The sequence below is a fragment of the Ambystoma mexicanum genome, chromosome 1q (genome assembly GCF_040938575.1).
Source record: "Ambystoma mexicanum isolate Mex_15411 chromosome 1q, UKY_AmexF1_1, whole genome shotgun sequence".
Lineage (NCBI taxonomy): Eukaryota > Metazoa > Chordata > Amphibia > Caudata > Ambystomatidae > Ambystoma > Ambystoma mexicanum.
Window position 1 is genome coordinate 435,380,492 of NC_090922.1, and position 19,544 is coordinate 435,400,035.

General features: G+C 48.0%; 1 protein-coding gene across 2 annotated transcripts in view; it reads right to left on the bottom strand.

Moving 5' to 3' along the window:
• Positions 1-222: 222 nt before the first annotated feature.
• PDCD2L (programmed cell death 2 like) overlaps positions 223-19,544 on the bottom strand; it is a 349,431-nt gene continuing 330,109 nt past the window's right edge. For both annotated transcript variants that reach the window (XM_069639933.1, XM_069639942.1), the window contains one exon: positions 223-426. In XM_069639933.1, the coding sequence (XP_069496034.1) occupies positions 296-426 (131 nt within the window). In that variant the 3' untranslated portion in view covers positions 223-295. The remainder of the gene's footprint in view (positions 427-19,544) is intronic.

Consider the following 19,544-nt stretch of genomic DNA (forward strand, 5'->3'; position numbering starts at 1 on the left):
ACAGTGCAATTTCAATTCACTTATACCGTAAATCATTCGAAATCATTTTTGAGGTACAATGTGTAAGTGGATTATTTGCTCTCATGTCACAAACTTATCGGCCTATGTGCACAGTCTCTGCTAAATGTGCAGGTATTAACTTCGCTAAACCAAATGGAAGTAATATGCAAGTTCTTGTGTTAAAATATCTGACTTAGGCTTTGGTATGAAAACATTCAGCAGTGACAAACGGACATCATTTTGTTTTAATTAAAAAATATAACGTGGGGGTAGATGTACAAGTGAGAAATGGGTTCTATCGGAAGAAACTCTGATCGGGGTCTTCTTGTATGAAAATAAACTCTTCCACGGGGCTGCTCTGATCACTAGACCAGCAGCTCTTCTCACAGGTGTACACTAGCGCCGTTCCAAACTCCACCGACACACCTGCAAAAGACAACCATCAAAATGAGAACATATACAAGCAGCAGGAGTCGCTCTAACGGTGTCTTCTACAGCCAGCTCACCCCATTTACGAAACAGTATGTAGCCCCCTGAGTTGTATGCATTTCTTGCCTGGCTCAGAAGGGTGTTACAAGTTGGGGGATAAGGAAATAAAGATAAACAGTACCATGGAAGAACGGCATTGTTTTTTGGTTGTCATAGTCATGCTTGAAAGATAAAGGTAGCGAAATTCATGTTTGTATCCCCCCTTAAACATGCGGCCATTAAGTGTTTAAAATACCGCAGAGAATGGCATGCAACCCAGTGTATGTTTGTGTTCGCCCCATTTACCGTGAACACAAAAGAAACAGTCCCCTAGAAAGCTTTATACGCCGTTCCTCGCGCTTTGATGCAGTCCCACCACAGTATTGTGTGCATTAGAAATTCTTAAAATAAAACAAAAAACATATAGATTGGCAACCTCATTGGAGATTAAACGTTGATGAAAATACATCTACACATGGTAAAACCGTGGCATATCAAATGCGGTCATGTTCAATGATTCGGCTGATCCCCTTGCTGATGGGGAGAGCACACATTGTACCAAAAGACACTGGCCTCATCACGAATTGGGTGGTAGCCGTTAAATGTGGCAGTAAAGGGTTACCACCGCATTTACTGCTCCAACCAATCTCGAGCCCACCGCATTTACCCCAGCTCAGGGTTGGGGGTGAACACGCCGGGAAAATGGCTATTTTCAGCAGTATTACCGCGCTGTAATTGTACTACAAGGGGAATGGGGAGTAACGTTTTGCGCCCAAGCTGTGATCCGGCGGTAATACCGCCAGACGGGTGGGCGCTAACACAAATAAAGTTGGCCGGTATTCCAGTCAGGATATCGGCCAACTCGTGATGAGGCCCACTGAAATATGAACAGGAAAGTAAATGTAGAATAGGTCTGATTGAGCACCCTAAACTAATCGCACATGTTGTCAAATACCCACAACAATTCTTAATCACAATGGAGATCTGTTAGGACAGATTTTCTATACTCTGGCCTGGTGGACAGATGTATAGAAGGCCAACCTATATTGTGACAGGGACAACTCTTGGAGATGTAGCCAAACCAGTTCAAGGTAGTAGTGACAAGAGGTCTAGGCTAAGTCTCAAGAGGTGGTGAGCTTGTAAAGGGTCCACAATGAGTACCCACAATGGCAATCACAGATTACACTTAGACGACATGTTTACAAATACAGTTATTTATTTATGGCCAAATATCACTATGAAAAATGACTACTAACAGGTAGAAGTATCACACAACAGTAATAATAGTTTACATATATACAGTCACTAGAGTAGGGCATAATACAAATCAAACTGCTGTAGAAGAAAGTACAGATTAGTTTATACACTACAGGTCCACAGAGCATTAACCCTAACTTTAAATGTCCTTCCATAAGTTGTCTGGGGCCTTATGCCCAAAAGTTCAGGAAAGGTTCTGAGACAGTTTGTGATGCAGGTAAAAATGAAGGTAGGGTCTCTTGGGTCCAGTGAACAGCGCCAAGGATTAGACGACAGTTTGGACAGTTTTTTCTAACTAACAAAAGTGTCCCCAACTTTCGGAAAGGCTTGCGCGAGCAATCAATGGCAAAGTCAACGTACAGCAAACATTTGATAAAAGTTAGCCAACTTTTAAAGGGAGTTTAGGGGCATGTAATAACCACTGTAGTCCAATAATTCTTCCCAGGACTTGGCAGGTCGATGGAAGAAAGTCTGATGTTGCTTTTTTAACGCCGTCAGCCTCAGTACTTTATTCACAGGGGTTGCAGGTTCGAACTGATCTCTGGCCGGTGTCTTTCGCTGGGGCAAGTACTCTAGAATAGAGAAAAACACGATGCAGGACCCCTCTCAGGTGTGGACTGGACTCAAGTAAGCCGTTTCAGACAGTGGTCCCCGCAGCACGGCTACGCAAAGGGACTCACTTGTCGCTGTCACTTTTCCTCCTATCTCAGGTCCCATTGATGCTAGGATTCTGAAATTCCATTGAGGTAAGTCTTGTAGGAGAAGCGGAGGATCCCCCAAGTTCCAGGCCTCAACGCAGAACGGCGACGTCAGCAGCAAAGTAGCCCAAACTCCAAGCTGATCAGCCACAGGACGGTCCCGGGACACTGACGGCTCTTCTTCGCAGGGTACTGAGCAGACGTTAGGAATGGATGTTCCCTCCACTCCACCGGTCGCAGCTCTCTCGCAGGACTGCTGAAGATCAATAGCAAGAAAAAGCTCCTCCAGAACAGCAGCAGAAGTTGGTCGCCAGGCATCCTTCAGAGGGGTCTCTGGTTTCTTCATGGGTCTCACAGCTGGACAGGAGTCTTGGCTCCTTCAGATTACTCCAGGATCTCTGAAGAGTGGTGCAAGGGTCCGTTTATCCTAAATGCCAGGTAAGAACCGAAACTCTCACTAGGCAATAGCAGCCCTAGCCCCCCACCCCACCCCACCCCCCTGTAGTCGTCCAATCAGGACCACTGGCGGGAAAACTCATGCACAACACTTACACACTGAGACCAGTTTGTGGATTGGGACCAGACAGTCCCAGCCCACATCCTTCCAGCAAACACACATAGCCCTCCAGTAGCCGGCCAAAAGCCTCTTCTTTTCCAGACACTGGAAGTCCATATAAGAATTTTCCTGGCCTCACAGGCCAGGAATAAAGCTAAAAAACAAGATGGCCAAAGGACAAGTGAAAAACCTTGTGGCATAGCCATGTTTGGTCACTAGCCACAGTTAGTAGCCAAACGCTGTAAATGAGGTAAGGCTAAAACGAAAAGCATCAGAAAAATTGCATAAAAGTCACTGCTGTCACCAGCTTGTCCATTTAGCACACCTAGAGTAAACAAACATCCTTTGAGTGTTAGTCTAGGGCAAAATCATAAGTGTACCCCATTGTACTGCATTGTAAGATGCATTGTACAATGATAAAAAGTTACCACAAGTGATAAGTTACTAAAAGTAGTAATAAAGTAACTAGACTATCTTCCTTCTCGAGTTCTTCGCTCATCCGCCGCTAACTCCCCCAGGGTCAGTCGCTTCTCCAAGCAACGATTTGGTGGTAGATCTCTTTCCTCGGCTGGGGCCTCACTCTGGAATAGCCTCCCTGAAACTTGAGGAGAACCATCTCCGGTTCCGTAGCACCTCAAAACATTCCTCTTTGCTTCTGCTTTCTCTCCTCCTCTCCCATACTGAATATCTGGCTGAACTGTACTGGTTATCTGGCCAGCCTCTGATATCAGACCAAAGTCCCCTGCCCCGCCAGTTACACACCTGCACTGCCTCCCTGGAAACCCCTGCACTTGGGGACTGTTTTCTTTATCCCTACAGTCCCCCCATCAGCACTCGACACCTGATGTATGCACTTACCATGCACTTGCCACCAGCTGGCCCTACTTCTCATATTGCCCGCCCCCCCCCCCCCATGTACTGCACTGTCCACACCCCCTGCGCACTTTTTCTCTTCCCCCTTCCCCTGCACTTGCGCCATCTGAATGACACTTGGCTTAGTAGGATCGTTCTGTCTTCCCTCTGTTCCCCCTCCCTTGCCGCGTCGCGCCTTGAAACACTTGTGTATAGGCGTGTTATAAATGCCTTATCATATCATATCATATATAGACTAAGGGAAACAATGTTTCCCAGTACAGACAGTCTGAAGGATGTGTCAGTATCCACATAACACTTGAGCAAAAGACAGTGTAGTGAAGCTTAAGGCTTTACGGCACTGTAAAAAGTACAGGTCAGGATCAAAAATAAAAGCAAAATGTTTGGTGGTCCATAAAAAGGGAAGGAAAGGTGCAGTAAAGAGAAATATTTCCTAACAAGATCCAAGGACCCCGTGCAATGCGCTCCACATTCTGAAGAACACCAACATTAGCAAAAAGGCAGATGCACAGATGGCCTCAGTAACATTAACTCCCAGAGATGTTTCAAGGGTTTTTGGTTTCAATTCAGCAATGGGCCTAATGAACATCCCTCTCTAACTTAAGAAGGGGCGGTCCTACCCATACCCAGGTATCCTTCTACCACAGAATGGTACTAGAGATCGGCAACTATACCCCCACTATTTAAAAACGTATGATGGAATCCTCTGATAATGGCATTAAGGGTAATGCCTTCTCTAGCTAAACTACTCCTCGGAACGTTCTAGGGGTTCCTATCCAATGATATCCCCACAGGAATGACTTAAAGGATGTGCCTTTTAGGCACTTAGGCATTCACCCTCGCTGGTTCTTCTGCACCCTGTTATTCCTTACCCTAGTTCTCTATCACTAGCCCCCCCTTCTCCTTTCCTCCCTACTAATCCACCATCTCCAATCGTTGTCCCTCATGCTCTCAGTCCCTCAAATAGTCCTTGCCCTGCTTACTACTTACCTCAACCGTTTGCTCCTACTCATAACTACTCACCCCGTCTCCATTCCCTTTTTCCCCTATTCTACCCCGTGCCCCTCTCTACACAGCCACTAGTCTACCCCTCCCCCCTCTCCACACTGCCACTACTCTCCCCTGGTGACCACTCCCCCACACTGCTACTACTCGCCACCCTGCCACTACTTTCCCCCTCACCACACTGCCACTACTCCCCCTCCACAATACCACGAATCATCCTCCCAGTTGCTCACCTTTCACTTCACCAAGCACCTTCTGATTCACTCCCTATTACCTCTACCAGTCCACTCACACAGTCACTTTCAGTACCATTTACTCTCAACAACCAATACCCCACCTTGCACACAACCTGTATAATCCTCCTTCAACATCGTCTGCAGCGACCTTCCTCTACTTGGTCTCTTGGCCTGCCGCCATCCTCCTCTGACCTCACCCAAACAACCCACAACTTCCTGTCCCCCAGGACTCCCTTTAACCTGCTCTTCTCCTTTCCATTGGCTGACCCGGCACAATCCCTCCCTATTCTCCCGGGAGGTGGTACAAACAGCAAAAGCCAAAAAAGGGGTTGTAAACCCCCACCCTTTTTCTGAGTGAGGGTCTACCAGGGTTTCGCAAAGGCAGCCTGTGTTGGCGAGTCATGGCGGTTCAGTCACAGTTCGTGTGAGAGCCTCATAGACCTATCAGTCTGCTCAGTCAATTGGGGAGCCATTCCACGCCTTTTCCACTAAGTAAGCGTAATGTCTTTGGAGTGTTCCATGCATGTGCAGGCCTCCGGTGTTACTTGTGGCTCAAATTTGTGCCGCAGTTTCCCTTCCATGCATTGCCTATTGAGATTCACCGGTTCCTGGTGGTTGTTCTTTCGCTCACGAGTGCTGCTCGGACACAGTCTTCAAGAAGAAATAGAGATAGATTGGCCAGCAGCACCATGCGAGATAAGAATGGGGCGATTGACAGTTGCACTTATACAAGCAATACAAGCAAACTGGCCTTACAAGAATTTGCACAGACTGGGGCCCTCCCAAATACCACATTTGCACTCTGGGGTAGGACTGGCTCTGGGTTCCACCCTGGCAGGCCTCTCTTGACAATGTCAGCCTACTGACCTTGTCACACAATTTAAAAAAAAATGCAAGGTAATCCAGGTGAATTTGACAACCACTCCAGTTTGCACAACTTTATAGATGTACTATGGTAAATGTGCACTATATTACACTCTTTATGCCAGAAATGCACAAACAAGAAAGCCACAATAGTTTGGGAAAATAATTTAGAAGGGACCATTGAAATGCTTTACTCTTTTCATGGGGTAAGACAGTTACATATAGATTGTCCCATTACAGGATCTCGGGGATTCCCATGCTAGGAAGCTTAGTACAGCAGATATGCCTGGTAGAAGACCACCTCTGCCAAATTCTCTGCAGCCAGGACTGATATTGCTCACCAGCATGGCTCAAGACCCGGCATTCGGAGGCCTAGACTGGGCTCCTGGCAGCTGTGAGACGCGAACCGCGTAATCAGCCGTGGCTGGCAGTCTCGTCCACTCTAAAACGCATGCGAAAGGGGATTGTGTTGTATAAAGCTAAACCTTTGTATGCTTTCTTGTTGCTATGGTTTTCAGCTGTGTTTATGCCAAGCACATCATCTATAATTCCAGAATGGATTTATGCCTACTGTGCCATTCTGGAATGATGTGTGCTTGGAGATGTTTACTCTGGAGTGAAGTCAGTTATACCTTGGATGCTGCCTGTGTTGGGGGTCTTAAGTGAGTTACTGAAGCTGTTCCAAATAAACTGGCTTTCACTTACCAAGTTTGTGGCTTCTTTACAATGGCGACGAGGATGGGATGTCTGTAGTGATCCCTGCAGAAGCCAAGACCCCCAACAGTGACTGGAAGTGGAGATTGGCAGGAGCTGTCAGCAGGAGCAGCCACCATCCAGGAGGAATTGGCAGGAGCTATCAGCAGGAAGCTGGAAGATGGAAGCTGCCTGCAAGTGGATGTGGCGCTGAAGCAAGCCCAGCTGAATGCGGATGTGGCGCTGAATTGAGAAAGGATACTGAAACCTCGCCCAGGCCCCCTGTGGGAAGGCGAATTAGGGGTGTATGACAAAGGGCACCACAGCTTAGAGAAGGTGCTTTCTCTGGCCCTCCAAAGGAGGAGATATTTTTGTGGTGGTGACTGGACAAGCATAGCCAAAATAGAGTGGCAATGTATGGCAACATTTGACGATATTCTAAGAATCACCATTTGACATCTTGAAAGCAAAATTGTTTTTGTTGTGTCATATACTTTGGACGCATATTAACCTGTTATTTTACGCATTGTGTTACGTAGCATTTAGAGGTTATAAATATGGCCCTGTCTGGAGTCCCCGGTCTGCAAGTATTTATGCTCACACCAGGTCCGCCAAAAATTAAGTGGGGCCCGTGGAAGAAGGGATTCCTACATTATGTTAAAGCTACGTGTGGGAATGGAATGTCTGTAGAACGTAAAGTAGCTGTGTTAATGCATTTTCTGGGGTATGAAGGTCAGAGGATATATGACATACTTCCTGATATTTCCGAATTAGATTCAGAAGAGGGAACAAATGATTTTGACCTGGCATTGACCAAACTTGATAGGCATTTTGAGTCAAAAACTAGCATGGCATTGGAGCGATATCATTTTGGCATGAGATGTCAACATGAAGGAGAAACTGTTGAAGACTATATAACTGCTTTGAGACACTTATCCCTCAATTGTAAATTTGGTGGTGGATTAGAGGAACACATAAGAGATCAATTTATGATTCACTGCTCTAATGATAAAATACGGGAGGAAATTTGGTTAAAGGACGATCCAAACAGAGGAGGTCATTAGTATAGCGAAGAGAATTGAGCACACATTACAGTGTGTAGCGAAGCTGTCCATCAAGGAAAATAAATCAGCACCAAGTGTTGAGGTACTAAGAGTTGGAGATAAGAAGGGAGGGTGCCCAAAGGAAAAGAAAAAACATATAACCAAGCCCAATAAACATTATGAGAATACCCAAGCCAAAGGTGGGAGTGGTGAGCAGAATAATAGGCGGTTTCAAAAGGACGCCGCTCAATTTAATGTGAAAAAGGAAGATAGGTTATGTTTTCGCTGTGGGAGCTCACGACATTTGTCTACATCTCCCATTTGCCCTGGGAGGCGAGTGAATTGTTGTTTATGTAAGAAGTGGGGGCACTTTGAGAATTGTTGTAAAAACTATCGAATTGGAGGTGGAAGGAGAACCCTCCTGATTGAAGAATATGACGGTGTATCTTCTGAAGAAGCTGATGTTTCTGAGAATGAAATAGTTACCGTTCATATGGTAAAGTGTTCAGGTTCTGATGAGTGCGAGCATCCATCAGCATGGATAGAGGTAAATGGTCATATGGTTAAAATGCTTGCTGACTCCTGCTCCAAAATCACATTAATGTCTAAAACTGTTTTTGAGAATGTAATTGGAGGTGACGTCAGATGTTTGATTCCTTCAAATAAAATGCCTGGCGGATATAACGGAGACAAAATAGAAATTCTGGGGTGCTATGAGACAGAATCCAAATTCAAATGGAGGTTCACATGTGGGAAAATATATGTTACCAAAAGAGGTGAAACCTTGTTAGGTTGGAAGGAACAAAGGGGTTTGGGAATCAAGTTGGATCCTAATAGTGAAGAGCAAGTCCTCAATGTGGTTAATTCTTCTGAGGTTAATAGTGACAAAACAAAATGTGAAATGGTGACTAGATATCCTGAGGTATTTTGTAACAGAGTGGGGTGTCTCAAAGGGATGGTGCACAAGATTGAGGTGAAAGAAGGAAGCAATCCTGTTGCGTCCAAGCTCAGACCGCTGCCCCGGTCTATGTGGAATGCTGTGCGTGAGGAATTAATGAAATTGGAAAGAGAAGGAATTATTGAGCCAGCTAGGGCTGTGGAGTGGATATCTCCTGTGGTGGTGGTAAAGAAAAGCAATGGGAATTCGAGGGTATGCATTGATTTGAGGGAGCTTAATCGGTGTGTGGTAGCAGACCACCATCCCCTTCCCAATATGGGGGAGTTATTAAGTAGGATAGGGAGTGCAAAATATTTTGCAAAGCTTGACATGGCGAGTGCGTATCATCAGATAAGTTTAGATGATGAGTCACCCAAATTGACTGCTTTCATCACTTATGAGGTAATATATCAATTCAAGCGCATGCCATTTGGGTCGGTGTCAGCATCTTCCGTATTCCAAAAGGTTATGGACAAACTGTTGAAGCATGTCGGCGGTGTATGGTGCTTTCAGGACGATGTCCTGATATGTGGGAAGGACGAGAGTGAGTTAAAAACAAGACTGGATTTAGTTCTCAAGATCTTTAAAGCAAGAGGAATAACTTTGCGTGGCGAAAAATGTGTATTTCTGACTCAAGCGGTTGATTATCTAGGTCATGAAATTTGTGAGCAGGGACTCAAACCAAAAAGGAATTTAGTTGAGTCCATTTTGAAAACACAGCCACCAAAGAATAAGGCTGAGTTGAGATCATTTCTAGGTACTATTGAGTTCCATCGAGGTTTGTTGAGAACTATGCCGATTCCATAACTAAATAGAGGGCATTGTTAAGGAAGGGTGCTGAGTTTGAATGGAGCAAGGAATGTGAAAAAGAATTTGAAGCAATGAAAAGAAAAATTGATATGGCAAAACCCCTATCGATGTTTGATACTAGGAAGAAAACCATTCTGGCCGTGGATGCCAGTGAGACAGGTATAGGTGTGGATGTTGCAGCCAGATGTTGATGGTACGGAGATGATTGTAATGCATGCATCCCGCATGTTAAGAGGTGCAGAATTTAACTATTCCGTGTTGGAAAAGGAAGCCCTGGCGTGCCATTGGGGCATTGAAAAGATGAAAAATGTTGTCTGGGGTCAAGAGTTTACCTTGAGAACAGATCATAAACGCCTTAAGGCGATTTTTGAAAGTAAAGGCCTCGACAAGATTTCAAGGAGAGTGGCAGGCTGGGTAACCAGGCTACAGTATCAGAAATTTGAAATAGAAGTAGTTGCTGGTAAAGAGAATGTGCAAGCTGATCACACTTCGAGAGTGAAGCTGGAGAATGATGCTGGTGAAAAAGGAAGTAATGTATATGGTGAACATGAAATGGTTTTTGCAACTGTGGAGGGTATAATTCAGAAACAAGAGTGGATTCAAGTGTTAAGGGCCAATGAAATGTGGAAGCGGATTATGGTATTTGTGGCGGATGGGTGGCCAGAGAAAAGGCTACTATCAGGTGAAGAGAGGGCTATGTGGGAAGTAAGGAATGAACTATCCGTAAAAGGAGAGCTGTTGTACAGATGGGACAAGTTGGTGGTTCCAGGCAGTCAGCGGAGGAAATTGATTGATTGTGCCCATCAGGGACATATTGGCATTTGTAAAACGAAAGAAGTAATAAAAGCCGATTACTGGTGGCCAGGAATTGATCGCAAAATTGAGAAAGTGGTTGGTGCGTGCAGTGACTGTACCAAATCAGGGAAGAACGTGATAGTTGTGTCCCAACCAATGGGTTAAACTACCATTCCTGATGGTGTGTGGCAAGATTTGTCCATGGAGGTTCTAGGTCCCGTAGACATGGGTGCACGTAGAGGTAGGTTCATTTTGGTAATGGTTGATACCTTTTCGAGATGGACAGAGTTTAAGATCCTGAGGGAAGTCACATGTCAACGCATAATTGAATTCATGGAGGATGTGTTTGAAAGGGAGGGTTTGCCCAGGAGCATTCTCACGGATAATGGTCCACAATTCATGGGAAAACTATTTTTGGAGTATCTGTACAAATGTGGAATCAAACACAAAAAGACTCCTTTGTATTGTCCCCAAGCAAACGGTATGGTTGAGAGAGTAAATCGAAGTATTATGGATGCTATTCGTGGAGCTAATGCATGTGGTCTTGACAAAAAGGTTGCAGTAAGAGACAGGCTGTATGCTTTGAGGATGGCTCCGCGAATAGAAACAGGGATTAGCTCATTTGAACTTATGAGAGGGCGAAAGGCAAATACCTGTGTTGCGCCAGCTTGGTTGGGCAGGGCGAGAGCGTCAGATGCGGTTGTGGATGATGTAAAGAAAGGGATGGAAGCCCGAAAAAACAAGTGGGTGGAAATAGTCAATAAGAAGCACCCAAGGAGAATAACTGTGGTCAAAGCAGGAGATTGGGTACGGATAAGGAAGGCTGTTACCAAGAAAGGGGAACCGTTATACACAGAGCCTGTTAGGGTTACATGCGTCTTCAAAAATGCTGTGTGTGTAGAAAGTGGTCAAGTCTGGTCTTTGTCCAGAATCGCGAAAGTAAAATGATGCAAGTATATATCTGTTCAGTGGGTACATATCCCACAATAAAGAAATTTATTTCATCAGGGAGGGGGATGTGTTGTATAAAGCTAAACCTTTGTATGCTTTGTTGTATAAAGCTAAACCTTTGTATGCTTTCTTGTTGCTATGGTTTTCAGCTGTGTTTATGCCAAGCACATCATCTGTAATTCCAGAATGGATTTATGCCTACTGTGCCATTCTGGAATGATGTGTGCTTGGAGATGTTTACTCTGGAGTGAAGTCAGTTATACCCTGGATGCTGCCTGTGTTGGGGGTCTTAAGTGAGTTACTGAAGCTGTTCCAAATAAACTGGCTTTCACTTACCAAGTTTGTGGCTTCTTTACAGATAGCAGCTCTATTCCCGAGCCCACAACAAACACTACATATGGTGCAAGGAACAAACTACACATACCACTTTTTTTTTTTAAACTTTGGTTTTATTCACATTTTCTTATTGGTACAAACAGGTTCAATGCAGATTTGAAGTGTGTACAATCAACTAGCCCATTAAACCCATACCACTTTTCCCCCCATTCCCCACCCCAACTCCGACCTTCCCCCCCGATCCCCGCGCCCAAACAAGAACTTTGATCTTGGGAGACTCTGAATGTTCTCTTCGTATCCTGCACTTAGGAGATGATGTGATTGATGACCATATTGCCGGCTGAGTTGAGGCTGCCGTCCCCCGGGCCGTGGGCTCCCGGTTTGTTTACAGCACATCCCTGGCCCCGTCCCCCCCTCTCCTGCCAGGGCCTCGCCTTGGTACCAGTGAACGTCCCATCCCCAGGACTGCTGCACCCCATACCAGTTTGCTAGGAATGAACCAGAATTGTTATTCACCATTGCAGTCAGTTTGTCCATCAGGAACATGTTCTTCACTTTTTTCAGCCAGTCTTCCTTGGAGGGGGTCTCCGGACTCTTCCACTTCTGCGCCAGGGCCACCCTACCCGCCCTCAACATTGTTTCCCACATCCTTGGGTACCTGTGTATTTCCGTTTCCTCCCGGGGGAGCCCCAGCAGCATCGTCAGAGGATTTAGTGGGAGAAGTTGTTCTGATACCTCCGCAATCCAGTCCCTCACCTTCCCCCGAAAGTCATGGACCTTTGGGCAGTGCCACCACATGTGGCTCCTGGTGCGCGCCTGGCCGCATCCCCATGGACATCTTGGTGACACCCCTGGAAACATCTTTGACAGTTTCACTGGGTCTCTATGCCACCCCTGCAGAATCTTAAAATTATGCTCCATGTCCGAGGTGAATAAGTTCCCATGGAATGCTATTTTAAATATCCTTGACCAAGCGTCCTCTGAAATTTCCTCTCCTGCCAGGTCGTTCCAGAATGAGCGGAAACTCCTCCTTCCCGGAAGGTTGTTGGTGTTCAAGATTTTGTACATTCTGGATACAGCTCCCTTCCTTGAGGTTGCCCTGTCCAGGAGCTTCTCGAAGGGAGTCAACTGTCTCCTCAAGTTTTGACCCCATGACTGATCACAGAGGATGCCCTTGAGGTGGAGGTATTTGAAGATCGAAAGAGACCCCTGTCCGAGAGAGTCCCTCAGTTCCTCGTACGCTAGAAATTCACCCTCTCTGAACATCTGCCCCGCCCATTCTATTCCTATGTCTGACCAGGCCTGGGAGTTCCGGAACCCCCTATTACCCAGTTTGAGAGAGTGGCCCCAGAGCGAGGTCATCGTGGACGGCCATGAAGTAAGGTAAGCAGTCTGAGGGCCCTCTTTCCAGATTTCCCAAAGAACTCCCAAGGTCGGGTGGGTTTTCAGTTTTCTCGGGATTGTCTTGCGCAGGGCCCACAGGAGGTCACAAACCTTTAGAGGGCAGGCATCCATGTCTTCTAAATAGGACCAGTATGTCCCCATCCCTTCTTTCATATGTTCCAGGAGGACGCGCAGCTGGGTGGCGCGAAAATAAAGATGAAAATCCGGTAACCCAAACCCTCCCTCCTCCCTCGGTAGAGTCAGGACGGCCCTCCTGGTCCTCAGGGTTTTCCCTTGCCATATGAAGTCTAGTACTGCATTCTGTAGCTCCCTAAAGGTTTGATCGGGTACGCTGGTTGGGAGTGCCGTAAAGAGGTACAGAAACTGTGGCAGTACATTCATCTTTACCACCGTCATACGGCCATACCAGGACAGAATCATCTTGCCCCATTCTCCTCCGGTCCGATGTGATCCCTGCCATTATGGGGTCATAGTTGGTGGTGGCGAGTTTCGACAGGTCCCTGGTAAGAAGGACGCCCAGGTATCGGATAGAGTCTTTCCCTACTGCGATCCCATTGAACCTATCTAGGGGGTCTAGCTCCGGGTCTCGAGCTCTCATTGGGAGCAATACTGATTTCGTTGTCTTGATTTTCAGCCCTGAGAAGCACCCAAACGTGGCCACCAAGGACAAGAAGGGGAGGAGCGAGGAGCCGGGTTCCACCAGGTAGGCTAGGATGTCATCCGCAAACAGGGAAAGATTAAATTCTACCTCACCTCTCCTAATCCCCCTGATATCCAGGTGTGCTCTGACCGCTATGGCTAGTGGTTCCATCGTAAGGACGTATATCAAGGGGGAGAGTGGGCAGCCCTGCCTTGTCCCTCGGGAAAGGGGGAATGACTCCGACAACTTCCCGTTCATTTGGACCCTCTTGTGGGGGGGCTCTGTAGAGTACGGATACCCAGTTCCTAATGTGTGCCCCGAAGCCCATTTTTTGGAGGAGGAGTTCCATGCATCTCCATTCGACCCTGTCGAAGGCATTCTCTGATTCTAAGGAGAGGATACATGCTTCGAGCTCAGATTCTTGAGCGTAATGGAACAGATCTATTGTTTTGCGAATGTTGTCTGACCCCTGCCTTCCCCTTATGAATCCCACCTGATCCCCATGGACCAGCTTTGGCATTATCCCTTCCATCCGCCTCCCCACCATCTTGGCCAGAATCTTTACATCTATGTTAAACAACGATATAGGGCGGTAGGAAGAACATTCTGCGGGGTCCTTACCCTCCTTGGGCAGCACTGCTACTATGTCCCCCATCATAGATTCGGGGAGAATGCCCCCCTCCAGCACGGAATTGAAAACCCTCACCAGGTGCGGGGCTGGGGTGGAGCGGAACCTTTTGTAGAAGTACAATGTGAAGCCATCTTCCCCCGGGGGAAGTTCCCACCTTCATCCCACTAATCACCCTATCTACCTCCTCCATGGTTACCGGGCCCTCCAACCCCTCCGCCATCTCCTTCATCAGGGCCGGGACATGGATGGAGCTCAGGAAGTTTTCTATCTGGGCGTTGCGCCCGTCATATTCTGACAAATATAATTTTTCATAATATTGGCAGAAGGCCTCTCCTATGTGGGGAGTATCATAGCCTATTGACCCCTGGGCATTTCTCACCGCCTTCACCATTCTACTTCTCTGGACCTCCCTCAGCTTCCAGGCTAGGATCCTGTCCGCTTTGTCCCCTTTATCGTAATATTTTTGCTTAACCAGCTGGAGACTCCTCTCTGTTTTGTGTAGGAGGAGGTCTTTTAGCTGGAGCCTGTAGTCCTCTAGGGTGGCCACCCGGTCGCGCTCTAGGGCCTGATCCGGGGAACCCTCGGTTGGAGTCGGGCTATTTTTTTCTCTCAAGGTCTTCTCCTGGGCCTCCCTCTCCCTTTTTTTCTGGGCTACCATTTTAATGAGAACGCCTCGTGGGGTTGCCTTGAAGGCGTCCCACAATGTGTGTGTGCCAACCTCCCCGTTGTCATTTAGCTCGAAGAATTCCGTTATAGCATCTAACACTTCCTGAGCATGGACCTCGTCCTTTAACAGGGCATCGTTACATTTCCAGCGTCCCCTGCGGTCCGTACGCCATCCCTCCGCTATGGTGACGCGGACCAGGTCATGGTCCGACCAGGGGACAGGGTCGACCCTATGGCCAGTTACATATGGGCGGAGAGGCTCGTCCACCAAGATGTAATCTATTCCAGAATATGAAGTGTGGATGGCAGAATAGTATGTAAATGAGGGGTCATCTGTCCTTGGGGTCGGGATTGTATCCACCAGGCCCAGCTCCGTGTTAACCCTCTGGAAGTTTCGTGCCCTGGTTTAGTCAGTGGACCTAATGCTTTGGGGACCCACCTGCTTCCCATCTGTGGTTGGGTCCAGGACCATGTTGAAATCCCCCCCCCCCCACCACCACCACCATGCCCTGCGCAAACAGTTTAAGCCTGTCCCTCACTTCTTCCCAGAATTGAGCTTGGCCTTCGTTCGGGCTGTATACTACCGCAAGAGTTAGGGGGGGCGCCCTGTAGGGAGCCCCTTACCAACAAATAGTGGCCCTCTGGGTCCTTCAGTGTGGCCTCTTTTTCAAAGCATTCGTCCCTTGCTAATACGATGGCCACCCCCTTTTCTTTGTCTTGTGGGATGCGCAGAATACCTCTCCAATTCCTCCCTCCCTCATTTTGGGTTCCTTCCCCTGTGCCCAATGTGTCTCTTGCAAGAAAAGTAGGTCCAGTTTCTCCCTCCTGAATTCTCTACAAACCAGAGACCTCTTGGTGGGGGTGTTCAGGCCCAGTACATTAAGGGTACCCACTCCCAGGGCCGGCAGACCATCAGCCATAATCTAGGTTTCCCTCTCTGTCAACTTCATCACATCGTTGCTCCCTTCCCACTCCCTTTGTCTCACCTCTTGATCTCTTTCGTTCCCCTTTCCTCCCCCCAGGTTGGGCCTTAAACTTTCCCCCAACTGCCCCCCGATCCCTATCCCTAATAACCCCAACTAACTCGTGACCCCTCTACCCCCTTCCCGGCGTCCAGCCAGTCAGTTCCGCTATTGCTGGCATTTGGCCAGACCACCAGCCTGCCCTCCACGGCCAGGCATTCAGTGCAATGCTCGTTTCTTTGAGCCCCCCCCCACTGCTTCGTCCCTTCGGTAGCCCCTATTATACTTGCTGTTCAAGGGGACTCTGCTTGCGGTGAAACCTCAAGAACTTCCGTTCCCGATCCGCCGTTAGTCGGGTCACCCCAATCATCAGCCCTCCGAGTCATTACGCTCTGCTTCCATTGCAGGCGGCGGGGTGCTCAATTTTTTAAATTTCCTCAAACTGGTTTTCCTTCTCCTGGCACCCGACTGGCCAGAAACGCCCACACTGACTGCCGCCGGGCTGACTGGGCCCCTCCGGGGGGGTCGGCTCTGTCACATAGTCCTGGATGGCTCCTCTTATATTCTCTTCCGTGACCAGCATTGTCCATTGACCCATATATTCGAAGGCCAGAGAGACGGGGTACCCCCACCTGTAGCGTACACCCTTCTCCTATACTAGCTGCGTTAGGGGGCGGCACATTCTGTGTTTGTCCAAAGTGTAGAGAGAGAGGTCTTGGAAAATTGGAATCCGAGCGTTGTTGTAGGTGATATCCCCCGCTTTCCTCGCTTCTTCCAGCACCTTTGCCTTTTCCGTGTAGTAGTGGAACCGGGCCAGGACCGAATGAGGGTTCCCCGCCTTTCTCCCCGCCCTGTGCACCCGGTCGAACGTGAGTTCTGTAGTCATCTCTTCTGCAAACATGAGGGCAATAATGTCTCTCACCACTCAGATTAAATCTCTCTGTTTCTCCCTCTGTTTCGGGGACCCCGAAAAATCTGAGGTTGCTCCTCCTTTCCCTGTTTTCATAGTCATCCATCTGCCTGGCCCTTTCCTCGTCCCTCTTCTCCAGGGCCGCTAGCCTCATACCAATTTGAACCTCCTGGGCCACTGATGTCGACTGGTTGGTTTCCACCTGTAGAAGCCTGTCCTCAACCTTGTCCACCCTTTGGTCCATTTTTTCAAATTTCTGAACGATGTCTGATCGCATTTCCCTGATTTATTGTAGGATAGAGGTGAAGCCCCTTTCCATCACTGTCGTGGACTGCATCGAGGCCTCTGGCTGGGCCATGTCCCCAGTGTGGGTAGGGTTGCTGATATTGCTCCCTGTCTCCTTATAGCTATATGCCTGCAGGGTCTCTTGCCAGTTCATCCGGTCGTCCGGTGTGCCCACTGCATGGTCCGCCGCGGACCAGGGGCGTCGGGGGATATCCTCCAGGCCCTACCCAATGGTATCCAGACTGGGGTGCCCCGGGGGAGCCTGTGGGGGGCGGGCGCCCCTCTGCGGGGAGGCTGCTTCCAGGCGGGCCCACGCCCCACCAGCACCGGGCGGGGGCCTCACATCTGGATCTCTCCCCGAGGTTGGCGGTATTTTCTTTTATGTCCCCAGGGGAGGGAGGAATATTTAACGGGGCTTGTGTGGGAAAGCCCCTGGGATCACTCACTCAGGGTGGGGGGACCGCCGGTGCCGTTACGCTGCCCCCACTTGTTGCCTCCTTTCCCCTCCTGGGTGATGTCAGGCGGGCATATGCCCTGGGGTTGTGGCCGGCGCAACTGGTCTATTCCTCTATCTGTCCGCCTTGTAGATGCGGTCCACGAAAACCAGGGGGGGGGGCCGCGCTCCTTCCTTAGGAGCTGCTGTGCCGTGGGCCCGACTGCACCACGAGGGCCTTCCGTCGGTTGTGTGGCTTTTGTTGGCCGCTCAGGGGGGCAGGGGATGCGGCCTCCCTTGATCTGCAGCAGGATGCGTCCGCCGCAGCCCAACCATTCCAGCAGACTCCGGGGGTGTTGGGCCCCGGTACCTCTGCTTCAAGTTCCCAGATGCCGGGTCCGGGACTGCGTGTGCTCTTTGTCTGCCGGCCCTAGTCTACAGGCAATACACTCTGACATGAGGGGCAGGCAGCGGGGGCCCGTAACTCGCTCCAGGGCCGCACACCTGCTCCGCTGGGGCTGCTGTCTTGCCGTTGTGCGCTCTTCCTGTGAGTGCAGGGAGCGGATCGGCGAAGGGGGACGGGCCCTCCGGCGAGACTCTAGTTGTCACTGGGGCAGCCCCATTGTTCCAATTTCGCCCAAAGTAGATCACGGTTTTTGTCGAATGCCAGACTTAGATCTACATACGCAACATGAATTTGTGTTTTTGTCCTGTCAGCTTCATGTTTCAGCAAATTCAAGATTGTCAAGTTAACACTCGTGCCTACATTTCTGACAAATCCAGTTTGGCGCACCGCCTGGTGGTTTGTCTGTTTCAACCAGGAATTTAGTTTTAACAGTAGGTGATTGGCAAATATTTTGCCTAAGCGATCCAAAAGTGCCAACGGGCGATAATTCATCGGATCCTTGGTTGATCCCCGTTTGTATATTGGGATTAGTGTTGCAAGTTGCCATGAATCTGGGACTCTTAGTGCGGTTGATTAACTCGATGATTTCTCTGCAGAAACTTGCCCAGATTTCGGGGTTCTTTTTGAGAGTGGCATTTGACAATCCATCGGGGTGAGGTGCCCTCGACGATTTAAGTTTCCTGATTGAATTTGTGAGTTCCTCAATGTCATAGCTCACATTCCATTTCTTTCCAATGGGTGGTATTACTTTACTCCCGGTTGTTGGTTTTTCTTTGTATAGCTCAGTGAAGTAAGTTACCCAGGCACATTCGGGGACATCTACTATCATTACATCCTTTGTGTTCGTATTGGGTTTGAGTAGATCCCACAAACGTCGGGTATTATTATTTTTGAGGGTATCCCTCATAAATTCAGCATTTTTGCATTTTTAAGCCAGTTTTTGAATTTTTGCTTGGCCGCATGCATCTTTGTCCTTGTTTGGGGAGATTCATATTTGGCTCTTTTTATAGCTGTTTTCTTTTCTCTCTTTTTTTCAGCAATTGTCTTGTTGTAAACTTATTTATGCGTTTGGTGCAAATGGTCTTTCGGCACCAATTTGAATTGGTTGAGTAACCATCCGTAGTTGACTTTACTATTGTCCTCCAGCTCCGAGTTCTTAAATGATTCTGTGATGGTTTTTAACTTAATTTGAGGTATCTTAAGTTGATTCATTCTGGAGGACAAGGTCATCAAGGGGATCTTTATTCTGTGTGCTTCAATGCCATCTAATTCCCACAAACGCTTCAGAAGGTAGTGGTCGCTGAATATATTCACAGCTTCAGTCATGGTTTGAGTGATTCCTTTCGTGGTATAAATGTAGTCTATTATTGACTTACTATTTTCACGTGACCATTTGGGAGAGAGAGTATCTTGTTTTGTTTATGGCATCCAGACGATCAAATTTCCTATTGCTTGTCTCTGTTGACCATCTGCGAGCGCGATGCTCTAACAAGTGTTCTTCTATTATTTTCCCTTCTTCGTCGAAGAGGTGGAGGTTGAAATCACCACAAATGATGAATTCTACGTGTTCGTACTTCAGCAAGGTGTTGTCAATTACGGTCACGATAGAATCCATCACTGTCTCCTTGTCTAATTTTCTCAGGTTCCAATAAATGTTTCTGATGCTGAAGTACCTTTCCAAAGAA